Source organism: Tripterygium wilfordii, chromosome 7 (genome assembly GCF_013401445.1).
Source record: "Tripterygium wilfordii isolate XIE 37 chromosome 7, ASM1340144v1, whole genome shotgun sequence".
NCBI lineage: Eukaryota > Viridiplantae > Streptophyta > Magnoliopsida > Celastrales > Celastraceae > Tripterygium > Tripterygium wilfordii.
In genome coordinates, this window is record NC_052238.1 from 1735417 (window position 1) to 1757993 (window position 22577).

The 22577-nt window shown below is 37.9% G+C and overlaps 1 protein-coding gene across 4 annotated transcripts; it reads right to left on the minus strand.

Moving 5' to 3' along the window:
- Nucleotides 1-1114: 1114 nt before the first annotated feature.
- LOC120002211 (helicase protein MOM1-like) lies at nt 1115-21781 on the minus strand. Of its 4 annotated transcripts, none has more exons than XM_038850875.1 (20): nt 21631-21781; nt 19815-20363; nt 18985-19597; nt 17837-17921; nt 15947-16089; nt 15217-15410; nt 14915-15045; nt 14489-14773; nt 14172-14321; nt 12855-13106; nt 12436-12576; nt 12055-12360; nt 10293-10466; nt 8283-9210; nt 7880-8115; nt 7496-7600; nt 3785-6799; nt 2878-3438; nt 2537-2762; nt 1115-2237 (listed from the first exon to the last, which is right to left on the minus strand). In XM_038850875.1, exons 2-20 carry the CDS (start codon nt 20353-20355, stop codon nt 1582-1584), a joined length of 8742 nt encoding a protein of 2913 aa, XP_038706803.1. In that variant the 5' UTR covers nt 20356-20363; nt 21631-21781; the 3' UTR covers nt 1115-1581. The 4 variants fall into 4 exon arrangements, with proteins under 4 accessions (XP_038706803.1, XP_038706804.1, XP_038706805.1 ...); XM_038850876.1 differs by lacking the exon at nt 21631-21781 and adding an exon at nt 21246-21264; XM_038850877.1 differs by lacking the exon at nt 17837-17921 and having other exon boundaries at nt 15947-16084.
- Between the last annotated feature and the right edge of the window lie 796 nt (nt 21782-22577).

The window sequence follows — 22577 nt, forward strand, 5'->3', positions numbered from 1 at the left end:
GAGTAGAAATTGACTCAACAAATTACATATTTATACGGGGGCTGCAAAACTATCACAACCCTCTCTTTTTTAATTGGACTTCAGTCCAAAGGCAAACGCAGACGAAATTCACCAGTGCCATTATTGTAACTAAAAATACATCAACTTCGAAACTTCTATTCAAAATAATATTAAAATTGTCTAACATTAATTGTACTTTATTTTGTTATTCGTAATTTACCATGGTCGCCACCACAAAAAAGAAAAGTATTTGCAAAATACGGCGGTTGAGATTTCAGGATCAAAGGCTTATGAAGTGGATTAGGACTACCAAGTACATATACATTATTATGTAAACAAGAGACTATATATATATTTCTTTATTATTTATTTGTCACTAAATTTATTTATAAATCAATTATAGTGATTATGATCTAGATCAAATTTGATGACAATGTTGACTTGTCAAAGCTTCCATTCCATTTGTATTCATGATGATGTCAGGTTTAATTTTGACTACGCATTTATTTATTTATAGATAGATACTTCTTTTATTTAATTAGTGATTACAGAGGTTTGAATTCAAACTCCACTTTCTTTGTGGGAAAATATCAATCTATCAAAGCCTGCATATTTATCTATCCGTGTCATCTGCCCTTTAGAATCCCTAATTTTGTATTCAAATACCGGATATCTTATTATAGTTAAAATAATTGACAAAGAAAAACTAAATTAATAATTGTTTCTTGGGCCATAATAACTCCAAAAAATTGCTTACAAGTCGCCCTAATATGCCTAGCTAGCCAAAAGCTGAGGCCGGGCCTCAGCCTGTGCTACCGATGCCGGCCTCAATAGTAATGCCCCAACAGGCCCAGCTGACGGAGATGATTGTACTACGAAGGACGAACCACGCTCAGACTTCAGCGGATTCACTCAAATGGGCCTGGCTTTTACCATTTGTTCCTTGGGCCATAAGTTCAATGAAGGCCACTGACAATAGTTTCTGGGCCAGATGTGCGATGAGCCCATTAGGAAAAACTCTTGCACTCCTGTTTGGCAAAACTACACAAATTCCGTCCTAAAGACATTGATGACATATAGAGAGAACGTGGGAACATGGCGCTCCTACCGGTAATTTTATGGGACAAATATTCCAAGCTTGACCAGGCACTATGCTCCAGCTCAACAACAGTCAACAGTGCTAAAATGACAATAAACGAACTTGAAACAATTACTTTAGATTATTTACATGTACAAAACAATTCAACCCCTAGTGTAAAATAAGTAAATTTATCCACGAGTTGTTGAGATGAATGGTTCCCTGCAAAAAGACAACTCCGCCGAGCTTATACGAGTAACGAAGAACTACAGAGCACCGTCGTAGGTTGTTTTCCAACAGGGAGAAAAAAGATGAAGACTGTCTTCCTTGCCCTTTCGAGAGTGCAAGCACCAACTCCAGAGTTGTAGCCTTCAAAAAAGGCTACAACAAAATCTAATGCTGCAGCTATGCCACTTTGCAAGACCTCTCCCTACCCCTAAAATACCAAACATTGGAATGAACTTCAAAACTTCTCCCTAATAACATATTCTACGGTCCAGTCATCAATCATCATCTGATAGACATACTATGTCAGGAGGTCCACTTGAATGTGATGTGTTAGCTTGTGTACCCCTGATGGGGCCAGATTCAGGTGCGAGCAATGGGTCCAAGTATGAAAATTCTAGTGCAGGAGAAGCATAACTTGGTGGACATGGATTTACAATGGTCCGATTCTCAACATCCATAAGCAAACCAACCTCAGAAAGTGAAGAATTAGGAAGAGCTGGCAACCCTCCTGCTATCTCAGGCTGGGGCACACTATTATATGAACCAGACTGGTATGTAGGTGGTGGCCGCCATATCATAGGCTGCTGGGTGAGCAAGGAGGAAGCTGCCAAGGAGTATGAAGGTTCCGGCTGACTTGGCATCCCACGTGGTAAGGAGGAAAGACCGGTAACAGACAGAGATGACGAAGGTCTGAAAGGTCGCAGGTGTGGTGCACGAGCACGGATTTGACTTCCACCTTGGAGATTGCTTGGAGTGGGATTGGAGATACTGTGTGGTGGTCTTGCTGAAGTGCCTGAGAGAAGAGCAGTCGAATTGTGAACAGCCGGCAGGAATGTGGCTGCATTATGTGGACTGACTGGAGCAATGGAAGTAGTTGGTGGGCTGGGGGATAGGACAGCAGTCATCTGTGGGAAACCAGAATGAAGGCCAGCTGCAGAAAAACCAGCAAGATTATAAGGCATCTGTACAGTTTGTTGACATAATAGCTGAATCAGCTGCCTGCATGAAACTTCAAGTCATCTCTAGCAAGAGAACACTAGTGAGTTCACTGGATATGACAGTGTAATAGTACAACGCAAAGTGTCATATGCATGCAATGATTCGAAGTTTGTGGATGAAAATGATATTAAACAAAAACCGCATGGGAAGTGAAATAATTATGAGTATTAATTCTATTACCACCCTCAAATTATCGACATAATTATTTCAAAGATCGAAAATATTAAATACCTTGCGGTAATCCACGTGCAGTAGCCACCCTTGTATCCATGCATTTGGACCTAAAAGCCTCGGCCAAAATCTTGTTCATGAGGACTTTGTTGAGATTTTCATCCATATCCTTCTTCTTGGTGAGGAATTCAGCCTCTACCTCCTGAAGTTTGATCTCATACTTTTTACGAATTTGAGCTACAACTTCTTCAATCTCCTTGTCACAATCAGACTTCAGCAGCAGCTTCTGCTCAACAAAAAAAAAAGAAAAAAAAAGAAACAGAAACATAGATTTTAGCAGAAAGAAAACATTTAAGGCTTATGGCCACCAGAGAAAGCAGCCAAGTAAACAAGAAACTAACCGTTCCTTCATGGTTAATTATGCTTTGATCCCTCTCTTTATGTATTCTCTCCATTTCACTTTGGAGTGGATCGTGATAGGAGGGAGGCATCTGGGGCATAAATGAGGAAGCATTTTGTACAGGATGATTGCTATTTCTTGAAGTTATGGAGGTATTCCTTATATCTGAAACAGGCCTTCCCAATCCACCTGCTGGAGCATCAATAGGTAAATGTGGTGCCAAACATGTCGCAGATTGCAAAACAGGTTGATTGGAAATCTCAACACGATTCTCTGGCAGTCCTGGTGGCTGAGAAATCAGGTTAATGATATGCCGTTCACTGCAAGGATTACTCATCTCTCTAGTTGAAGGTAAATATTGCACCCTGACACTCGAAGGGCAACCAACAGATGATGTCAACTGCTGTTGAACTAGAGGATCTGTGACACGTGCATGGAAGTCAAATGAATCAGCCAGTGGAATCTCAACTTGCTGCAAAGTAGTCTGCTCTCCACTAATTGATGCATCTCTATTTGCCGGTGTAGTGGTTATTGCTGGTGGGGAACATTCATCATGGAGTGCCTGAACAGACGCCAATTAATCAGTTGCCAGAATATATTTTTTCTGAAGTTTAGCCCAACACAGACATGCGCAACTCATTTCAGAAATGACCTCAAGATATAATGAAAGACAGAGATATGGAAGTAAAATCAACAACTTAACATTAATTTATTCAGAAGATTCTTTAGGAATGTTAAAAGAAAATTCCCAGTAATTTATCAAGATTTTTAGAAGCCATTTCCTTTGCAACAACAATTTTATAATTACTTGCAAAACAACTCTTTGGAGTAATAATTTTCCATTGAGGTATAAATGCATAATAACATAGACATGATGCTACTATATAAATAATAAATAAGCACAAAACCTGATTCAATGGCATTGTACAGCTTTGAGCCCACGCAGTAGCAGGCTGCACCAACTGTGAATTCACCGAAGAAAGATCCTGGGAGAGAGAGTCTGGGATAGTGGTGAAAAGAACTCCATTCTCCAGGTTGACTCCATCAATATTATTATTTGAAGGCACAAAATCATCGTTCCTCATCCTTGTGTTAACATCTTCTATCAACTGAGAAGGTGCAGTTCCTTGAACTGTAGCTGTACCATTTCCCCCCTGCAGGTAAGAACCAGGAGTGTTCTCCAAGGAATTTAACATTTGGTTATTAATACAATCCAATCCATCTGGTCGATCGACTCCAGTAGCATAATCTGATGCTACATGGTTTGCACTATCATTCTCTTTGCTGGTGGAAACATTTTCATTCTGCTGCTCGACTCTATCAGAGATCACAGAATCATCATTACTTGTCCCTGTGCTAAAGCCTTCCATTAACTGAGAAGATACAGTCTCAGGCACTCCAGCTGCAACCTCTCCACCGTGCTCGTCAGAACCAGTAATGCTATCTAAGGAGTGCGACATTTGATTAACAATGCAAACCACTTCATCCGACAGGTTGACTCCAGTAGGGTATTGCAATGCCACAGGGTTTGCTCCATCATCATCCCTGCTGGTGAAGACAACTCCATTCTGCTGGTTCACTCCAGAAATATTGTTATCTGAGGAGGCAACATGATCTTCGTTCCTTGTAGGTGCAGTTTCAGGCACCATAAATGTGACCTCTTTGTCCTGCGGGTCAAAAGCAGTAATGTTATCAGAGAAATGGAATATGTGATTAATGTTACAACCCACTCCATCTGGCTGATTGACTCGAGCAGAATCTGATGCCACTCCATTCTCTCTGCTGGTGTCACCACCCATTGTAACATCAGCAGCAGAACCCGATGGAGAATTTCCATAAGACACGCACATTGAGCCCCCGTTAGAAATTTGTTCAGAGGATGAACATTGATTCCCAGAAATGACAACCCCCATGCCATTGATACAACTAGCAATCCCAGGCACTTCCAGCTGGATCTGCTCATCCGGCACACTGGACGTCGGTACATCAAGAGTTTGTCCTTCAAGTGGAAGTCTACTCACAAACACAGTGTTATCAGGGCCATCAGGGGAACAAAGAGTCTCAGACCCTTGAACTTCTTTATGAGAAAGTCCTTGTTCACACGAACATTCATTCTCAAAGACAGTGCTGCTTTCACCGTCTTCACAGTTGATGAGACATTGATTCCCAGAAACGACAATCCCCAAGCCATTGCTACAACTAGCAATCCCAGGCACTTGCAGCTGGACCTGCACATCAGGCACACTTGACGTTGGTACATCAGGATTTTGTCCTTCAAGTGGAAGTCTACTCACAAACACTGTGTTATCAGGGCCGTCAGGGGAACAAAGAGTCTCAGGTCCTTGAACTTCTTTATGAGAAAGTCCTTGTTCACACGAACGTTCATTCTCAAAGACAGCGCTCCTTTCATCATCTTCACAGTTGACGAGCATGGGAACTCCGATTGGAAAGACTCTTTCAGCTACGCTTGATATAGGCCCGACTGTCTGTCTTTCAGACGTACAGAGATTCACTGGGAGAACTTCCTCCTGACAATCACTTACACTGATAGTTTCATGGACTTCAGATTGAACCTCTCCATCTGGCATAGCAGCTAAGCTTGATATAGGCCCAACTGTATGTTTTTCAGACATACAGAGATTCACTGGGAGAACTTCCTCCTGACAATCACTTACACCGACAATTTCATGGACTTCGGATTGAACCTCTCCATCTGGCATAGCAGCTAAGCTTGATATAGGCCCAACTGTCTGTCTTTCAGACGTACACAGATTCACTGGGAGAACTTCCTCTTGACAATCACTTACACCGACAGTTTCATGGACTTCGGATTGAACCTCTCCATATGGCATAGCAGCTAAGCTTGATATAGGCCCAACTGTCTGTCTTTCAGACGTACAGAGAATCACTGGGAGAACTTCCTCCTGACAATCACTTACACCGACAGTTTCATGGACTTCGGATTGAACATCTCCATCTGGCATAACAGCTAAGCTTGATATAGGCCCAACTGTCTGTCTTTCAGACGTACAAAGATTCACTGGGAGAACTTCCTCCTGACAATCACTTACACCAACAGTTTCATGGACCTCTCCATCTAGCAAAACCACGTCGGGACTCAGTGCTTCAGAGCAAGGATTGACAATATTTCCTTGCTTAGAACAACCTTTATCTGAAGGTCGCACATTCAATAATTCAGCTTGTGCCCACGACTTCAATCCCTCCACCCAACGAACCCCCCTCTCTTGTAACTTGTTCCTCGCAGTCAGCTGCATTGCCTCAAGATCTTTAAGGCGAATGTCCATCTGACATTTAAGTTCTTCAAATTTTTTGGTATATTCATTATCCAATGACTTTAACTTATCTGCCAATATAGAATTACTTGCATAGGAACGTATAACAGCCAACTCCGTTCGTTTCCTGTTCTGCAGCTTTGCAATTTCTTCCCTGTACTTTCTGTCTAAGTCCTCTTTTTCTTCCTGTTGCTTTTCTAGCAGCTTCGACATCTGCTTCTCACATTTTTTACGGATTATTTTGATACTTCTTGATAAATCTTTCTGCGCTAGCTCAAATTCCAGCTCCAAACTGAGCTTGTTAACAACCTGTTTACTGTAGCATTCTTGGCCTTGTGGCAATTCCCTAACCTCTACTTCCCCCTCTTGCAGCTTAGATGTTGCTGATAGAGTAAAGTTTGGGCTTGAATTTTTCTGGCTAACATCTTTAGCTGACAGTTCAGATTCTTTACAGCAAGCTACGCTACATTTTTCTGTATGGTTCAAAAATGTTGTCTTCAGACACCTCAACATGGAGTAAATATAATCTGCCTCTTCTTTGCTGCAGCTAAACTTCAAATGTTGTTTCGCAAGAGCAAGTGATTCCTTGCGATCAATTCTTTGCTTTAACATGGATGCAGCAGTCCAACACTGGAAGTTGTACAGAAAACAAGCAAATGTCACTAGAAAGGTCGAGCAAGTATTATGTAATGATATACATCTATGCTATGGCTTAATTGAAGTGTTACGAGAAGACTCAGAAAACAAGAAATGAGACTGATAACTTTAGTTCTTTAAATTTTAAAGAAGTGTAGGAGTAGGTGGCTCATATGAAGACATAAAATTGGCCTCCCTAGATCATACTGTACAGTGCACGGGTACTATGTGAGGTTCTATATACTGTTGTTAGGGTTTCAATAGTAAGTTAGATGAGTAGATGTATCATAAGTTTGTATAAACTAACATAAGTAATTAAGGATCTTGTATTCTTTTTAGAAAGGATATGAATAAGAAAGAAAACTTCTGTTCTTTGGATGTAGGCATAATTCTGAACTATTTTAACCATGTCTTTTTGTATGCATGTTGATCTTTATGGCTTTTGTTATTTCCTAAATAAATAATGTTGGATCAGTTTCTAGAATCTAGAGTACATATAACTTGGACAAAATCAAGCAACCATAAATGAAAACTTTCAGGTCAATAAGCAAAAAAAATGTATATGCGGACAATTTAATTGCGACCTCTAACACAAAATAAAGGAATACATCAAGTTCATTCAGAACAAGAGCACTAAACAAATACTAAATAATGAAATAGAAGTAAAATTAAGTAAAATAAGTTTCTAACCAAGGATATCTGAAAAGCCTGCAAGATGGTCACTGGTTCTCTATTGACATGGTGATTATTCATTAAATACTCGAGAAACTTTTCAACCATGCCCTTGACGTCCTCCTGCAAATAAGGTTAAATATGTAAGCAGATATGAATAATGGAGAAAGCAGCAGGTAGCAGAAATCCACAGACCTGTATTCATCAAAGCAGAACATTTATGAAGATCCCTTTCTAGGATACCTTGAAGAAAATAATAGTCCATAGACAATAAGAAAAATTATGCTTCCTAGGCAGACCACAATCATTTGACAGGGTGAACCGTTGTGACCCCCATATCGCAATTAAGCAAACCTACCCCTAGCCAGCATTTGCCTATACAAAAGGGGAATTAATACATACCGGTAATTGCAGAACTTCGCAAATTTTTACAATCTCTGGCTTCATGGAAAGAGAGAGATTATTCTGTGATTCATCTAGTTTTGTACCGTCTTCGGGCCCAATCCAATAAGATACTTCTTTTTCTGAAAGCTTATTCACTAAATGAAGAGAGGTGGAAGCATAAATTTTATTATCCTCGCCACCAAATAGCCCTGAAAATGATTGAGACACATCATGCTCTGGATTTCCCAATGAACCTGCAGAAATATGAAGTTTTCAGAATGACAGATTTTGGACACCACAAAAGTTAATTGTATTGCATGAATACTCCACATAAATAAGACTTTGGTAGAAAAAAAACATAGTTGTAAGTATGATGGAAAATGAGCCACAAAATGAATCAACAGTCAGATGCAGAGTTTACCTTCCTTGTTCCCAGAACCTATTTCCCCATTTATCACAGGTCTTGGAGAGAGAGGCTCAATGTTATTATTGACCACTTTCTTGCGTTTCTTTACAACATTATCAACCCCAACCTCTGGTTTCTTCAGTAAATTTTCAAAATATTGAACCCGTTTCCGATTCCTCTTAGATGGCCCAGAAGAATATCTCCATCTTGGTTGCTTTCCATCCAGCAGTTTTTTCCAAAATATGTGGGGGTCCCCTTCATATGTCAATTGGATCTTCAGCTCACTGAACAATGGATAACTTGTCTCGTAATATCCTTGATTTTGTTTCACTTTCAAAATTAGAGAGCAGTCACTCGTATCACTCTCTTCACCATTCTGTGTAAGTACAGTCAGGAACTCCCGAATCACATCTTTCAAAAGTGATTTCTCCAGTGAGATATTAGCACCAAAGGCCTGGCCGTTGCCCTGATGGAACTCATCCAATCTATTGAATAAATATGAAGCCCCCCACATTAATAGCAAGTTGCTAGTATTCCGGTTTGTGTTCTGTAAATTACTATCAACAGCCTTATCTTCCTTTGCAAGGATCAGTGCTTTTTCTTCCACAGTATAAGATGAGTATAAGCGGAATAATTTTAAATGTTTGTACTGTGAATCAAAGGTTACCCTTTGCAACAATCTTACATCATTCACAGGATTCCAGTCACTACCAAATATGATAACAGAATCAACTGAGGAGAGTTTGATGCCGGGAGTACAAGCACGGGTCTCTAATAAAAACACAAACCTTCCTTTGTCATTGTTGAACTTGTTCAAGGCTGCTTGCCTTTTATGAGTTGCAACAACCAGATCAATACGTTCATAAGAATCTGGACCAAACCTTTGACGTAGAAAATCATCCAAATAATCTCCAATATTATCAGTTCCAGAACCACCACAAGACTGTCCACACCAAAGAAAAGAAGGTAAGAAAAATTTGATCATAAAAATTTGATAAATAATCCGTGCATTGTACTGGAGGAAAAGCAGAGACAGAGGCACGACGGTAACTTTTGGCACTACACACTTAACAAAACCAACTTGTCATGTGATGCGTTACATAGCATTACACCGGTACTAAAGTAAAATATCAAACAAAATAAACACAAATTCAAGTAATCCAGTTGAAGTTCTATACAATCACAATTCACACACAACGAGAGAGCATGAGAAGGTGAAAAAGGTGGCCTCAATTGGATAACGAGCCAAAAGGGAATCATATTCTTTGGTTTCTTATGGCTCAAACAAAAGCATTTTCTAATGTGAGCCAATATATCATCCATGCATTAGCACAAAGCAAGGCTTGGAAAGATCTATATATATATATATATATATATTGAGAGAAGCCAATACTCTAGCTGATGCAGAGGCACATTGGGCTCACAGATATGGCAAAGAAGGCTTACACCACCCAGGAATTCATGTTCTGATCATTTTAGTTTGTGAAGTGTTTTTGATGCCTCCTTATTTTGTTGTTTACTCAATAACTTTTCATAGATATTTCAGCAATATTAAAAATTGCCCATGGAGAAATTAATGGAAAAAGTGAACTTAAAATAATAGCTTCTGTAAATTGTTTAAATCACCAAGCCTGAGCATTCTTCCTCGAGTAATTGGCAGTTGAAATGATGTTTGGAGGAGGACAAAATTGTTTCAAACACTGACAAAATAGATTTTATGCTGCAAAGGGGACTACTAGTAAACTACTTTTGTGTTTATTTATGCTTAACTTGCTAGCAGAGAAGACTTGCTTCATTGCATAATTCATTTTTCCTTTGTTTTTTTAGACAGGAAAAAACAGAAATTAGATTAATGCGCACCACAGGGAGCCAACCCAATACCACACACATCACTAATTCAAGAATCAGCAAATTTTATTGGAATAGCATGATCTTTAACTCAAACAGGTACTCAAATGAGGAAATGAGAGCCACATAAAAAGGGAAAAATCAAGGATAATGTACCATAATCACCAAAGCATGTACCTGGAAGAGAATTAAAACCCTTAAACCACGTTTCTTGATCTCAAAAAGCATTGCTTCAAGAAGTTGTAGCTTGCCACTTGCTTTTATTCCAACGTCCAGAAACTCCTCCTCTTTAAACTCTTTATTCAGCCTTACTGGCAGCATTGAATCTGTAAGGTATGGATGATCACAGCACTGCAAAAAAAAAAAAAAAAATGCATAGAACCAGGACTTAAAACACAGAGACAGAATGCAAGTGTTTTTTCTTGATGAACTCATTAGTCAGTAGATTAAACAGTCACCCATTCACATACAAGAAATGCATAACACCAAGATTCAGAGAAAATAAAACTAGCCAGGGAAAAAAAGTCCCCCCCAAAAAGTTTCCTTAGACGTTGGACTTGCAGGAGATGGGAAGCCAGACCTTCCTCATTTCTTTTTTCTTTTTTTTTATATAAAAAGAAAAGTTCGGGAACTCAATGTCAGTTCTCTTCTCTGCAAGAAAAATTTAAGCATTCTTCTCTTGCCACAAAAATCACAAATAAGCAGAAAAAAGTAGCAGTATAATATAACATGCATTTGCTATCTCATAATTAAATCCAATCAAACTCCAGCAATATCTCCACAGTATAATATGCAATGCATTACCCAACAAACCTGGACTAAACTGAAATCAAGCACTAACAACATTTAACATATTGACAATGGAAGGATATAAGTTTTACCATCTTCTCGACATTCTTACACATGATGTAATACAATTAACCACTTACACTTAGTAAGATAACTGAAATCAAGCACCAACAACATTTAACATATTGACAATGGAAGGATATAAGTTTTACCATCTTCTCAACATTCTTACACATGATGTAATACAATTAACCACTTACACTTAGTAAGATTCATGTTAAGTTATGAAGCCAGGCTACAAACGACTCGAAAATAGATTATTTAGAGCTGATAATCGGCCTGGTAGCCCTCCTGGCCAAGCCCAGTAAAAGTGCAGGCCCGGATAGATTTACTAGGCCCGTGTGCAGGGCTTGGACAGAGAATGGCATGATCTGCGTTTTGGGGCGGGCTTGGGTTTGGGACATTAATTAAGCTTGAGCAGAGCTGGCTCAATAATTTTATAATTAAAATTTTAAAACACACTTATGTTCAGGCCAAACTTGGTCAAGGAAATAGACCTGAGTTACAGGGCCGGCCCACACCGCGAGCTCATAAAATTTGATCACCTCTGATTATTTTAAGTTTCACATTGCCCTCTATTCTAGATCGCTTCATGTGGAGAGTTGCAAGCAGAAAAATCAAAAGGATATAAGTTGACTCAAAGAACAGTGTATTCCACCCAACTTACATTGAACCTACAAAACAAGCTGGTTAACCTACTGGTTTCATTATGGAAGCACTAAATACATAACACTAAATAGCTATCTATCTTGTAACTCACAATTGCAATCAACATGAAATAATTTTAAAAATATATGAACAAGATGCAAACAAATACGAAATAACCCAAACTCAAGTTCATCTGTTCCTAGGAAAGCTCAGAACCATCCAAACATCTACATTTGAAAAGAAATGAAACAAAACATATATCAGAAAAACAACCAGATTGTCAAAAGTACCAGGATATGGACAACAGGTCGCAAATTGCTTATGGAAAAAATATAGATAGGTGAAGAAATTGATAAAGTACCAATTCGCAGACCTCCATGAATGTAACACAACAACATGCAGAGTGCACAAAATCAAAATGTCAATTACTCAATAACCTAACCTTCCGGATTGAATGGAGAATGTTGCGTAGTGCCCCAACTGGATCGCCCTTCGAAGATGAGCAAAGGGATAAAGAATTTGATAGCAGAGTAGAACAATACTGCTCAAGCTGCAGGTTGGATAGCTCTATAGGAAGCCAGAACTCTACAAACCTAGAAGAGTCTGACTTGCATCTGTCAACAATGTACCTCGATAGCCGGTCTTTTAAACTACTGTCATTGTCATGGGATCTACTTGTTAACCTATCACTAACATTAAACTCCTTACAGTAATCAAGTAAGCATAGGAGGTGCTCAGCAACGTCATCCTACAAAATCAAACAGCATTCCTTAAGCTCAATGGCAGGGAGGAAAAAACCAATAACGAAGCACCAGAAACAAACCTTTAGCTGACCACTGACAAGGAGAAGTATCATATCACTGCGCAGCATCTTAAAACAAACAAGGTGTGAAAAAATTCCAGGTAATTGGCACTCATCAACTACTATTGATTCCCATTTTATGCACTCAAAGAAACTTAGATCCTGCAGAACCAAAACAAGAAATCAACCAGACAACCATGAAGAGGAAATACAGAAAAACCTGTGACAGCAACAGAATAGAATTCATTTTTAAGTGATAATTGCGGTGATACCAAAGCCCCACAGTTAGAATATGCATGCATCAGAACAAGGAGGATCATGCCCCTATTGAGAACAAATGTAGCACACTCAAGTCCACAATCCATTTTAACATCTCGTCATTATGCATGCTATCAGACCTAAATTAGGAACATTAAAGCTAAGTTAATCATGGGGCATACCTCAACTATAACTTCAGGAGAAGTGATAAGTACTTGAAACATTACGCAACCTTCTTCATAAAATTCCAGTGTCCTAATGCTTTTCCGCACATCCTTGTCACCATGATAAACAACAACTTGGAGAGAGGGTGCCGAACGCATGAATTCATCGTCCCAAGAATAGAATATATCAGAAGTAGAAATGATGAGAAAAGGCTGACCCACGTAAGATGATAGAGATAAAATAAACAGGATGACCTTCGCAATATGTTCCTGCAAGCATAGAAGTCCTTCAGAACCACTTCACATGAAACTCTAAATCATTTGAATCAATGGAGAACCTTTTCTTCGCTAACACAAATTTATGTACTTTACACATGATATAATGGAGCTTACATAGTCACTGTGATGAAGATATCAGTAAAAATATCCTAATTATTCCTTTTTCTTTGGAACAACGATTCGGAAAAGGTACTTGAAAATGATAATATACATAGGGATAGCCATAGAAATTCTACCCACACCAATGTATACCCAACTCATTAGGGGCGGATACGAAGTCCGCAATAAGCTTGTGGACGCAGGTATGCACATTCAAAAGAATGCTCAAGCGGATACAAGTGTGGACTGTGGATACGGTTGAGATACCTCCATGCCTGCCCATGTACTTGTAACCATGCACAATATTTACATATATAAGTCGGAGTGTTCGAAAGTTCAGATTTCCTTATTATTTAAGTGTTGCAGTTCATTCCATTTAAATTTGAATTTGCCATGATTTGATCAGTTATTCCCCTTGGCAAGGGCGCGTATGAGGATAGTCTTCCATAATAGTATGTGTATGGGGTGTGTATATCAGTGGATATGTCCTTCCTGAACCCCTTGGCCTTACCCATTGTCATCCCTACACAGGACATTGATTAGTGGTAAACACCAGGACAGCAAGCAACATAACCTCTCACACATCAATCTCTCTGGTCCTTTGAAAGCAATTAAACACATCCTAAATCAAAGAATGCAATGACAGCAAAATGAAACATAAACAGGGATCATAAAATTGAAGTTGATAAATGATCATCTTCACCTGAGAATGTAAAACAGAAAAGATGACAATAGTGGATATCTATAAAACAAAGATGTAGAAACAAAACAAATTTTATGCATAGGAAACTATCAAACAATTCTATGTCATTATCAGATCTTTGTTACAATAGCTAAATGCAATCCATTGAACAGATCAACGGCAGTGTCATTTGTTAGCGATCACATGGTCAACAAAATTATAAATCAATACATTCATTGACAAAAACGTAAATCAAGTAAAATTTGTCAAGTTACCTGTTCATCAACAACAAGAGCATTCTGGCCCTTGTGCCAACACTCAGAAAGATTGTTAACAAAGTCCAGATGATTATTGTCAATCCTTGGACCAAATCCAGATGGGAATTGGGACAATTTGATATATGTTTCTTTTTTTGTCTCGAAAACCTGTAGTATGATCACCCCAAAGGTAAGTAAAACAGACGTTAAGGAACATGTATCATGTTGTAACTTTGACAATAAAAATTCTTTACTATAACTATAGATAGTGGCAAAATTTTCAAAGTACTAAGCATCAAAATGCAACATTAGATATAAACAAATATCTTGGGAACCTTGTCTAAGTTAGATGAAGCAACAGCTCTCATCTCTTTCTCATGACGACTTTGAAAATCTCTCACAAGTCTTACAGCTTCCTGTGATTTCATGAAAGAAGTATTATCCAACTCCCATGTAGAATGCTCATAATCAAGACCACACCATTTCACGAGCCACTCATATTGGCAATCTAGACGATCTACATGCCCACTGCAATCCTCTTCATACTGTTTTGGCACGGGCAACAATCTTTTCTGTAAAAAGCGACGTGGCACAGTCCACTCTTGCTTCCACTTTGCAACCTGAACATTTGGTTAAGCATTTTAGACAGGAAAACACTATTTTCAAACAAATAGGAATCCTCATAACTTCTTTTCAAATATTCATTCTCTGCTTGAAAACCAAGAAATCATAGAGAACAATAGATAGTACTCCAGAAATACCTGATCCTTTTTGTTGAATTCTTCAACAAGTAATGGAGCTTCAAGAATCAGCTGACTTTCTGGTACCCAACGGTTGTGAACATGAGCGAGACCTTTGTATTTAACAAAAAATTGCTTCTGCCTTGCAAGACCTAGAACAGTAAATACCACAATCCCAAAAAATTTATATTAAACTATACAACCATTCACAAGCTAGTTACACAGATATAGCTATATATGCATAGTTGAATAATTTATCAAAAACTTGATAGTGAACTGCTATCTCCACAATTATCAGGGGCTCATACACCATTTTTCCATACCATAATCATCTGGTAATTCCTTTTCTCTGACATCCCAAATTGACTCTATACCATCCGTCACCGAATGCACACCTAATTCAATCTTCTTCTTAACACAATCAAGGCAGAGCCATATTCCCAGCGGAACATCCACCAAAGGAGGACTTAGACAAGAAAGATGGTATCTTCTTTTGCAACCTCGACCAGCACAACACCTGAAGCCAATATAACATAAGAAATGATAGATGATAATTCAGTAACTCAAGATAGTGAGTGCAACAATGCATGAACATAAGACTATAAGAACCTATAAATAGACAAGAAATGAGATGCTGCATTCAACTATGTAACAAAGGAACAGCATTTTGCTTGGAAAACTTAGAGCACCAAACAACACACAAGTTAGTACAGTAATTTTGTTTTAAAATAACTTAAACTTCAGAATGCAATTTTTAGAACATACAAAAACTTTACAGAACAACCAGCGATGATAACAAACAACTTTCTCCAAAGAATGAATTACGGAATTCATAAAGCTAACTCATGAACATTGGGAAGGGGGAACAGGTCAACTAGTATAAACACTACGACTGCATATTTTGCCTGCAGTGGCTCAGCATATGGAAACACATTAATGGCATATAAAATCTAATATAAATGTGAAAACTGTCTTCACCTTCGACAGTAGACCAAAGATATATTGTTCGGTGTACTTCAAAACATTTTAAATATTAGAAGATGAGTTACCCACAATAGAGTTCCCCCAAGCTTGCAAACAAGACATGTGTGTTGGCCAAAGTCCAATCGAGATTCTACAAAAGATTCCCTTTCCGTATGGTTGTCACAACCTTCAACATGTACAGTTGTAACACCAGCTTCCGATTCCCTTCTATCCTAATTCAATGTACAAAAGAATTGATTACTTATTGGACAATAAATTATTAGAATAAATGTAAACAATTAATCAAAAGCTTCGAGCCCCATTTACCTCGCATGAAAAGATAAATACCAGTAATGCAAAAATTAAATAAAAGTTTTAAAAATATAATCCATGAAAAAACACAATTTCATGTTCAAAGAAGGGAGACAGAAAAACACCAATGATCCAACCAAAGGAATAAGTGAACAACAAAAATGCAATAGGAAGCCATTAAAAAAATTCCCATAACCCACAAGTTGTCTTTCACATGAGAGATTTTACAGATAAAGGGGTCTTCTAACTAAACGAATTCGGTAATTCCCAGAAATCAGAAATTAGGTTCTAACAACGTCAATAACATTACATAACAATTCCATGGTTGCAAAGGAAAATTCAAGTGACATTACAGAATCTCACCACCATTCATAATGAAAGACAATTTAATCTGCCAATTCCTAATCTCCTTACAAATAAAGTATCTATTCAACAAAGTTATTAAACTTTCTTAAAGGTTATCATATTTAATATTCCTTCACACGAAGCTTCCCAGGCAGTCATAGGTACTTTGTAGGCACTCTCAGTTTCCATAAGCTTTCCAACGAAACTCTTCTTCCCTCCCGCATTAAATTTGTAGGGAGCACGCTACAATAATTTTTAGCTCTGATCGTCACACCAGGTGCATCTTCCATTTGAGAATAATCTTCAACATACATAACATCTACAATTCCCATTCCATAAATTCCAGTGAAAAATCTTTACCCATAACTTTAGTGCTATCCCCACAAAAGCATCTGTACTTCTTGCCATCTAAAAAAGCACCACAACATGCAACTTCAGGAAACCATATCAAACCAAAAACCATGTCAACATTCCACCCTACTCCTATTCTCCACATTCGTCACACCAGGTGCATCTTTCATTTGAGAAAAATCTTCAACATACATAACATCTACAATTCCTATTCCATAATTCCAGTGAAAAATCTTTACCCATATGCCACCCCATTTGTAACTTTAGTACTATCCCCACAAAAGCATCCATATTTCTTGCCATCTAAAACGGCACCACAACATGGAACTTCAGGAAACCATATCAAACCAAAAACCATGACAACATTCCACCCTACTCCTATTCCCCACATAGAAGTGGCATGAGTAGACCACTCCTACCCCTTTTGCTTCCCACCGACTGTTAAATGCCCCATATTTTTGTAACAAAATTCTCTTCCAAAAACTAAAATTTCCACTTGTACTAGTATCAGTGTATCACATTGGCCCAAACAAGATCAAAGTGCAAACTCATCATTTTAAGAATTAGTACTCTAATTCTAATTTCTAAGGCTCTCCAGAAGAGTCAATGGAAACATAAGCACAAACAATTAACCAATAAGCTTCTCTCATGACTTTTGAAATGTCTTATACCTTGAATCATGAATCAAACACTACAAATCGGAGAAAAATGTTTTTAGAAAGCACGACACAGATTTCAAACAGAAACACGTGCTGCTAATTTGGGCAAAAGGTGGAAGTGTGGAAGCACCTCTGCAGATGAAAGTCAGCAGCAACGAGAATTCCCATCGAAAGGCAAATTCCAAAGACAATAGAATCCACACCATAGATACAAACACACCAAATCAGCAAACTTTCGATAAGACATCTATGGAGAAACGAAATCAGACTGGAAAAAGCCAAGAACCCAATATGAGGCAAAAATGGAACCAACCTTAGAAAGAGAAGGATTACACATCCATAGGAATGATTTCACTATGCAATAGCAAATATCTCCGCTATCCAAATCATGGTCAACCCTGAGAGGTTAACAAAGCAGTTTGTATAGAAAGTTGTCCAAAATATTTGGATTAAAGCTGTCATGTGATTATAGCAATAGCAACAAATCCATCTACAGAGGCCATGTTAAAGATCGACTGGAGTATACAATTGGACAGCCAAAACAAAATCATCTCAGTCTCTCAGACGTATCATGCATGAAGAGGATTAACACATTCACATCCCAGACAGCACAGAGCTCTACCAGAATCTAATTTACAAAAAAGTCAGGATGAACAAGCCAGGGTAAATGTTATGGGAACACAAAGAGTACATCCATAGACAATTGTCATTTGGAAACTCAACTAGACCTTTTCCTTGAGCCATTTATTTTCAATTTCAACCAAGTCAGTCAGAACTTATTCAAGGTACGGCCACAATGGGCCACAGATGTAGTGCAAACCAGATACTCACACAAGAATATATGCTCATACAAACTATGTAACTAGCATAGTGAAGGTAGAATGGTTGATCAATCTGTGATATTGGGTATGATAGATACTTTGGATTGTAAATGCCCAGAGAGGGTAGGTACCTTCTTGGTGTCTTACTGTGTTTCTGTCAATAATAATTGTAATATTTAGAAGAAAAAAAAATTCAAGCCTAAAGGATATAGATCCCCCAAATTGTCCCACCTACCTCCAACAAGATTCGGTATTCATCTAAAGTCTGCCTAGGTAGTAGATATTTGAATATGGTCAACTGTGTCAGAGGAAGCACAAGTCACAAAGCTTTTGGATGCTTGTTCTAATTTAAATTATACTATCATAATCAAAGGATACTCAAAAGGACTCTAAGATACCACAGTATCATGAAAACAAACCGGCACATAAATGGATAGAATCAGTGTTCACTTTTAACACTATACAGTCTTTTGACCCCATAAGATGAGACGGAGGGCAATATTTCTGGTTCAACTTCAATTGGGTTACGTGAGTAACCCAAATCTAAAAGAGAAAGAATTTCAAATAAATTGCCATAGAGCATTTGATAAGATATTGTCAAATAAATGAAAAAGGTTGCATGAATTTGTGTATCACACACCTTCGCCTCTTAGAACAGGAGACACATATCTCGTCACTTTTGCACCCAGATGGCGATGAAGCAGTGGCATTGGCTATTTCAGTATGCATATCTTCAAGTGCAACCGAAGCAACAATATCAAGATCCACATCCACAGAATTTCGTCTTCTTTTAAAAGAAATGCTTTCGTTACCCCTTTCCAATCCATTATCAACATCACCTGTAACCCAATTTATTACAGAATCTAACCTTTGTGTTTGTAATTTATTCTGTATTGCATAATCCAGTTCAGCCTTTCCAGCACCATCATTTCTCTGTATGGCGGCATGATCAGATGAAATCAACACACAATCAGTCTCTGAATCTTTTAAACCATCACTAACAGTATGAGCTTCCTCATCAGACACATGCTGCTGGTTTGAATCAGATCTTTCAACTTCAACTTCACTTTCTGTTCGTTCCTTAACATAATTGGATTCTTCAAAAGCTCCACTGACATGATCTTGTCCTAATTCCTCACCCCAACTTCGGTTGCACTCATCATCGCCGTCAACTTTCTCAGACATCCCACCCCTGCAATTGTTGTCATCTCCCTCGGTAGACTTATCATTATTACAAGTGAATTGTGCATGATCTACAAAATCAAGAACTTGGTGTCAGAATGATTTAGAGAGGCTGAGGGGAACTAAACTTGCACAATTTTCACTTGCTCTTTACATCCACAGCTGTAGCAGAACAGTATTTTATATTGCTGCAGCCTTGCAAGTGCAATTTTTCAAACAACAGCCAGAGAAAGGATAGTTTTAAGCAAATGAAATTGGGATAAGAAAAGCAGAAATAAATTGATCTACCTGAAGCATTAACTTTCTTTGGTAGCCGCTTGAACAAATCCCTATAAGTGCGAGCATCCATTCTCTTTTTGGCCACCTGAGCATTTTTCATACCCTTTTTCCCATTTTTGCCAACTTCTATAGTTTGTAATGGCAACTCCTCAACTGTCATCTCTTTCTTCCCACTTCTTCGTTTCACATCATAGGAGGCTGAGCTTTTACCTACCTTTTTTGATCCAGAAGAAATGGCCAAAGAATGGTTCCTACCCCGCTCAGACCTCCTCAAAGAACTCGATATGCTCTTATTATCAACTCCTTCATCCTTCATCTTAATTGGGGTATTTATCGGAATTTGCTTCTCCAGGCGCTTAGACTTGCGTGTACTTGAAGGACTAGGAGTCATATTTGTCTTTGATTGTGTTCCCCTGAGTGATCTTCTCAGACCAGATGTATCTACAATTGCAGCACCCGAACTATGTTTGGGTTTGCTATTTTGCTTCCCTCTACGACTATCACTTTCATCATTCTTTACTTTGCGAGTAGATCTAGCATCATTTGCCATCACTTTTGCTGCAAATCACACACAAAATGATCACCAATGCAATTAGATGAAGAAGAATGCAACAGCATAGGAACATTTAATCTAAGCTAAATGAAAAGATTGTAATCATTGAGGCATGAGAAAAAAAAAATAGGAAATATACTGGCTGATACTAAAATCAGCAAGCAACTATTCTGAAACTGCTGATACCCTATTTACATCAAGTAATATACAAAATAACCCCAAATGGTTATCCACCAAATAGATCATATCCAGTGATCAGCTTCAGTCACAAGCATCAAATAATAGTAATCATCTGTATCATAATATATCCCTTCATATAAAGTCTACTGTAATATCCAACATAAAGGTAATTACCAACTTGCACTATCGCCAACTAAAAATGGTGATAAATATTACAACCAACAGGTCCCTAAAAGAAAATCTGAAACTCTATCCAATGCATGGATAAACCCAATAAAAGAGCAACCTGTAAACAAACAGAAGTAGACATACCCGAAAAAATAAAACTAAAACAGAGAGAAACATCAAAAGAGACAGCAAAAAGAAAAGCCACTCTCTCCGCCGCAAGTTGTAAATAAACAACAATATATCTACGACAAACAAATAAGGAATTATGATTATGTGGCAGTTAAAACCCAAAAAACATAAATTATTCCACAGAAACAACAATTATTCGTACACCCACTACTTATTCAACTAATGTTTTAAGTTAAACCCTAATTTAGTAGCAAATTCAGAACTAACATCCAATTTAACCCTGAAGGTTATGAGCCGTGTGAAATCCAAGCCAATGATTGGCTTCAGTCACAAGCAGCAAATACTATCAATTATCTGTACTGTAATATCTGAAATCAAGGTAGCCAATAACTTAAATTCTCAACAATTACCTATGATGATGAATATTACAACCAAACAACCTGTACAGGAAATCAGAAACTCTATCCAACTCGCTCAAGAAAAAGTACGACCTGTGAACAACTGAAGAAAAAAACTGTTGACAAAGTCACAGGACAGAAAACGCACTTTCTCGGACGCAGATTGTCGAAGACAATCATACATCTCACAAAAAAAAGTTGGAAATTAAGATAATTATGATAATGCAGCAATTCTAAAACCCAAAACACTAAATTACTGTTCAGAAACAACAACTTAGTTGCGCATCCACCACTCATTCGACTAACGATCAAGGTTAAAACCCTAATTTAGTAAAAAAAAAACAGCAAAATCAATGCAGATTCTAACATTTTTTTTGTTAAGAAAAAAATTACTTACGATCATGGAGAGCCGAATTGGCCTTCGCTCAGATTCGAGAAGAATCCGCCGCTCATGCAAACAATTTCCCTGAGATAGAGTAGGGGGAAAAGGGCAAAAGAAATTTATTTAGCAGAGCATATTTTATTTTTTTTCCGTTCTAAATTTTTAGGACGAAAAGGCCCTTCTAGGCTTCTCAAACACGCGTCTTGTCGACGCTTGCGTCAAAGTGTGAGATTGACACGCCTAACGCCTTTAAGAGCATGTCCAATAGACACTTGATAACACATTTTCAAGTCTTGAAAAGTGAATTTTATGGAAAATTTAGAGTGTTGGAGTTCTACAATGGAAGAAAATGAACACTTGAAAACACACTTTCTTGATAATGACACTTGAAATATAGGTTGTTGTTAAAAATGACACTTGAAATATGAAGTATGTATATAGTTGATGAATAGTGAAGAGAGATGATGAAAAGGAATAAAGAGATGATAAAAAGGAAGAGAGAGGTGATGAAAATGAAGAAAGATGATGAAAAGTAAGAGAGATGATAAAAAGTAAGAGAGAGAAAATAAAGAAGATGAGTATGAAGTGTTGAAAAGTATGGAGTGTTGATGAATAGTGTATATTTTGGGACCCACTCACCCAATTAAGTTATGTCACGTTAGGAGAGAGTAGAACAGAAAGAATGATTTTGAAGTGCTTGATATAGTTTTTACCACTGGAGTTGCTCTAACCCTTTGCTTATTTCAACTTTCAAGTTTTTGCACTTCGGGAGTGGCGCGAATGACAAAAAAAACGCGGTTCCTGCATAATTTTGTTTTAGGGTTTTTGCCAAAAAAGCAAATCAAATTCTTTTTCCATTAAATAATTTTATTATCAGATATCCCAAAGGACCCAAACCAAATTATTATAAAGGTCAGGGTAAATATAATAAATAAATAAATAACTATCAATTTGGTCCTGTG

Coding starts and splice junctions, on each gene's coding strand:
- LOC120002211 (XM_038850875.1), bottom strand. CDS start 20,355: ATGGCAAATGATGCTAGATCTACTCGCAAAGTAAAGAATGATGAAAGT. Junction 16,090..17,836: donor GTAATCCTTCTCTTTCTAAG/GTTGGTTCCATT, acceptor ACATTGAATTAG/GATAGAAGGGAATCGGAAGC. Junction 15,046..15,216: donor GGAATTACCAGATGATTATG/GTATGGAAAAAT, acceptor TTACTGTTCTAG/GTCTTGCAAGGCAGAAGCAA.